Source organism: Staurois parvus, unplaced genomic scaffold (genome assembly GCF_062004578.1).
Source record: "Staurois parvus isolate SC_StPar_1 unplaced genomic scaffold, SC_StPar_1.0 ptg000402l, whole genome shotgun sequence".
NCBI classification, from domain to species: domain Eukaryota; kingdom Metazoa; phylum Chordata; class Amphibia; order Anura; family Ranidae; genus Staurois; species Staurois parvus.
This window is the reverse complement of record NW_028318198.1, coordinates 5977287-5981729: the sequence shown is the minus strand read 5'-3', so window position 1 is coordinate 5981729 and position 4443 is coordinate 5977287. Positions and strand designations below refer to the sequence as shown.

At 53.4% G+C, this 4443-nt stretch overlaps 1 protein-coding gene across 1 annotated transcript; it reads right to left on the bottom strand.

The window, feature by feature from the left end:
• Positions 1 to 1288: 1288 nt before the first annotated feature.
• On the bottom strand, positions 1289 to 2548 carry LOC149455148 (uncharacterized). The gene is made up of 2 exons (XM_089686558.1): positions 1606 to 2548; positions 1289 to 1467 (listed from the first exon to the last, which is right to left on the bottom strand). Exons 1-2 carry the CDS (start codon positions 2546 to 2548, stop codon positions 1289 to 1291), a joined length of 1122 nt encoding a protein of 373 aa, XP_089542684.1.
• Positions 2549 to 4443: the final 1895 nt, after the last annotated feature.

Here is a 4443-nt window from a genome sequence, read left to right as displayed (position 1 = left end):
GTGGATGGGGTGTTATTCTCCAACCCTGGTGTAGAATCCAGGAAGCTTGACATCCCTGCCCGGTCAAGGTGCTTCTCCCTCAGAAGATTTTCAAAAAAAGCCCTCGAGACCTCCAAGATCCCTGACCTGGATTTTGTCACGGATCCCGTACTATCTTTCCGACCACTGATCGTTTTGGCTGCTATGCTCTGTTTGCAGTTCTGGTAAGGGTCGGGCGAGTGATATTTCCCATAATCCCTTTCCAGAACCAAAGAGGCATGCCGATCATACTGATGTTTCCTTAAGAGAAGCTTAACCTCTGAGATTGCCCCAGAATCTCCACCCTCTGAGACAAGGCGGTCAAGCTTCCTCCGCAACTGCTGATAGGCAATGTATTTCACAAGTTGTTTCTTCTTACCTAGGGCCTTGAAAAACCTGCTGATCCGCACTTTGGTAAGCTCCCACCACTCCGACTTACTGCCGCAGAAATCCAGGATGGTCTCCTGTGCTTGAAGAAAATCCTCAAAGGATCGTCTCACTTCTTCGTCCTCCAGCAGAGCCGAATTCAACCTCCAAACACCCCTTCCCTTCAGCAGCGCATCTGAAGCATTCAAAGCCACAGTCAATAAAAGGTGGTCAGAAAACTCCACTGCCCGACACTCAGGTGCCGAGAAAGCAGAGTCCCCCTTTAAAAAAAAACTATCTATCCTACTCTCACATCTACCTCTTCTAAAAGTGAACCCCGTGCTGTCCGGGCTGCACTTAACCAAGGCATCCACCAGACCTGCTTACCTGACTATCGTATTTAAAAAAATGCTGTCATATCCCAGCCTGTCAGTGGAGCCTTTCCTGTCTTTGAGCCTAGTAATGGTGTTAAAATCACCTCCAAAGACAACCTGCCGGGACGTAAAAAGGAATGGCTTAATCTTTGTGAAAAGGCATTTCCTATCCCACGTAGACTGGGGACCGTATATATTAATAAGACGTAATTCCTGCCCCTTCACAAGGACGTCTAAGACCAAACACCTTCCAATCTCCACCTCAAGGACCCGCCGACACGTTACCATGCCGGAAAAAAGTACCGCAACTCCGCTGTAAAGCTCAGCCGCAAGAGACCAAAAAGATGGGCCACACCTCCACTCTCTCTTTGCCAGATGTAAATCGGCCAGGCAATTAAGCCGGGTCTCTTGCAAAAACAAAACATCAGCACCAATCTTGCTGAGCAAAAATAAGGCTGTACTACGAGCACTTACAGATTTAATGCTGGCAACATTAATGGTTGCCACCTTTATCGGAGCGGGAACTGCCATTAGGATACTTGAGATGGACGTTTCTTAACCTTTGTTTTCCCACCCTTTCCCGGAGGCCTAGACCTCTTTAGGGAACCCCCAGCATCCTCATCCTCCATCGGGGATAGGAACTCACCTATGTCCCCATCCTCCCCCGACAGAGTCCCAAACCTATTGGTCAGATGTACCTCCTCTACATCTAAAGAGGAGAGGGAAAATGCAGGGGAAATTAAAGGCCTATTCCTATTTCCCTTCCCCACTACAGACCACCCATCCCCCTTATTCTCTGTCCCAGACCCCTCAACCCCAGGACCTGAGCCTGAACACTCCTGCTTACCTCCCGACATCCCATCCCCCTTCACCTGACTCCTCCGTCGACGAGGGAGCAAAACTGGAGAAGAAGTCCCTGAGGGCCCCGCAACCCCTGCTCCCTTAGCAGCCTCCTTGATTTTTGATTGGCTGGAGGAGGGAGACACACGAGGAGGGGCAGATGACAACTGGGAAGAGACAGAAACAGGGGGAATACTAACAACAGGGGGAATGACAGACACATTGGGGGACACACTAGGTGCCCCTGAGGCTGGCCCAGCATCAACTGTTGGTTCAACCAAAACCCGACCTGCCTCTACTTCCTTAGCCTCCTCAGCCTCCATTCTAGCCAGCTCTTCCATCACCCCTGGCAGGTTGTGCAGAGCCTCTGGGCAATTACTGTAAGAGTGACCCAACTCCTGACACAGATTACATCTGATTTGATTGCAGTCTTTAGCTACATGACCAACCTCTTGGCACAATGAGCATTTCAGTACACTGCACCCAGAGGCAAAGTGCCCTTTGCTCCCGCATCTGTGGCATACTTTGGGCTGGCCTGCATAAAAAATGACCAGCCTATCTTTGCCAATGAAGGCTGATGATGGGATATGACTCACTATGTTACCCTGCACTCGCAGCTTCACCACCGCTGTCCATCCCCCCGTCCATATACCCCTGTCATCAAGCTGTTTTCTCAGTGGACTCAGTACTTCCCCGAAACGACTCAACCATACTACCAGGTCTGCCGCCGGTATGGACTCGTTCCTGACGAGTATTGTGATGTTTTTGACTACCTGCTGCCTGGAGACCACCTTTGGCCTCAGTCCCTCCCACCTGGGGGTATCCCTCCACCCCCCTTCATACCTCTGCCAGAACAGATCAAGGCTCTCTGGCCTCACAAAGGAAACATCGTATTCACCTGTGCCAATGGGTGAAATAAAGGCGAATATGTCCCTGGCACAGAAGCCCATGTCCAATATACGATCAATAACCTCCCTTCTAGTGGGGGTGGGACTCCCACCCTCCCACTTTATTTGTACCACATTCCTTCTCTTTATCACAGTGCCTGCCTCCCCAACTCGTGCATCTGAGGACCTCACTGCACTCTGCCCACCTCTCACGGCTGCAGAGTAACTCAACACTGGCTTGGGAGCTGTGACAGATCTAGGGACAGAAGGATCAGCTGAGCCGTGAGCTGGGACGGGTGCAGAGATGGGACCAGGGGTGGGACCACAGGCGGGTGCAGAAGCAGGAGCCTGGCCGGAGGTAGGGGTAGGACTAGCAACGGGAGCTGAGACCGGAGCAGAGGCGGGATCAGAGGTGGGTACACAGACTGCTGCCTGCACTGCTGTAGAGACGGGAACATGGGTGTGAACACTGGCAAGAGCCAGAACATGGGCGGGTACTGAGACGGGAGCTGCCATAGCAGAGGCAGAAACATGTGCGGGAACACCACTGGGAGCCATGACTGCAGCAGGGGTGGGTACTGAGACGGGAGCTGCCATAGCAGAGGCGGAAACATGTGCGGGAACACTACTGGGAGCCATGACTGCAGCAGGGGTGGGTACCGAGATGGGAGCCGCCGTAGCAGAGGCGGAAACATGTGCGGGAACACCACCAGGAGCTACGACTGCAGCAGAGGTGGAAACACGTGCGGGAAACCCACCGGGAGCCATGACTGCAGCAGAGGTGGAAACATGTGCGGGAAATCCACCAGAAGCCATGACTGCAGCAGAGGTAGAAACGTGTGCGGGAACACCAACAGGAGCCATGACTGCAGCAGAGGTGGAAACATGTGCGGGAACACCACTGGGAGCCATGACTGCAGCAGAGTTGGAAACATGTGCGGGAACACCACTGGGAGCCATGACTGCAGCAGAGGTGGAAACATGTGCGGGAACACCACTGGGAGCCATGACTGCAGCAGAGGTGGAAACATGTGCGGGAAACCCACCAGGAGCCATGACTGCAGCAGAGGTGGAAACATGTGCGGGAAACCCACCAGGAGCCATGACTGCAGCAGAGGTGGAAACATGTGCGGGAACAGCAGCGTCAGCAGGGATGGAAACACTGTCAGAGCAAACACCTGAAGCAGACACAGCTGCAGCTGAGTTAGGCACACACATGGGATCCAGGTCATCTAATACCACAATAGGCACAACATTACCAGCAGACATGACAGAACCGTCCATAGCTTTACTTACAGTCCCTGGTGCTTCCTGCAGCTTCACTGCTGCACCGCTCACCTCTCTCAAGCTGACTGCCTTCTCTATCTCACTGGGCAAACGCTCCAGTAGAACAAAAGCAGCTCTCTCCTTTCTCCTGGGTCTCACAGGTTTGGGAACCACATCATCCTCTGGGTCAGTGTCTGCTGAGGAAAACGCAAACTGTCTCCCCTGCAGGGGGGACTCCAGTTCCCCAATAAACTCCATCACCCCCTCTGTAGCTTCATCCGGCACCTCTGAAGCCCAATCTCTCACCGGCTGCTGGGGAGGGATAGATCCCTGCTCCTCTTCCACCGTCACGGCCTCCATGGCTTCCTCTTCATGCTGACACTCTGTTGCTGGGACTGCTGCTGCATGATCGGAGGAATCCTCTGATGACAGGGTCTCCACCCGGCCTCTCCCAGATGCAAAGGACTTTTCCCGGGCAAGTTTAAATCGTTCCTCATTGACATACCGCTCTCTGAGGGCGCTGCTCGCAGCTTTGAGCATGGCCACGAGGTCTCCTTGCACCCGGACGGCTCGCTCCATTTCCTCCAGCTTTGGCCGCATGGCCTGACGTTTTGTGCTCCGTACACGGTCATAGGCAGCCTTAAAACGCTTCAACTCCATCTTCATTTGCTTCAGCTTCTCCTCCTCGCTCC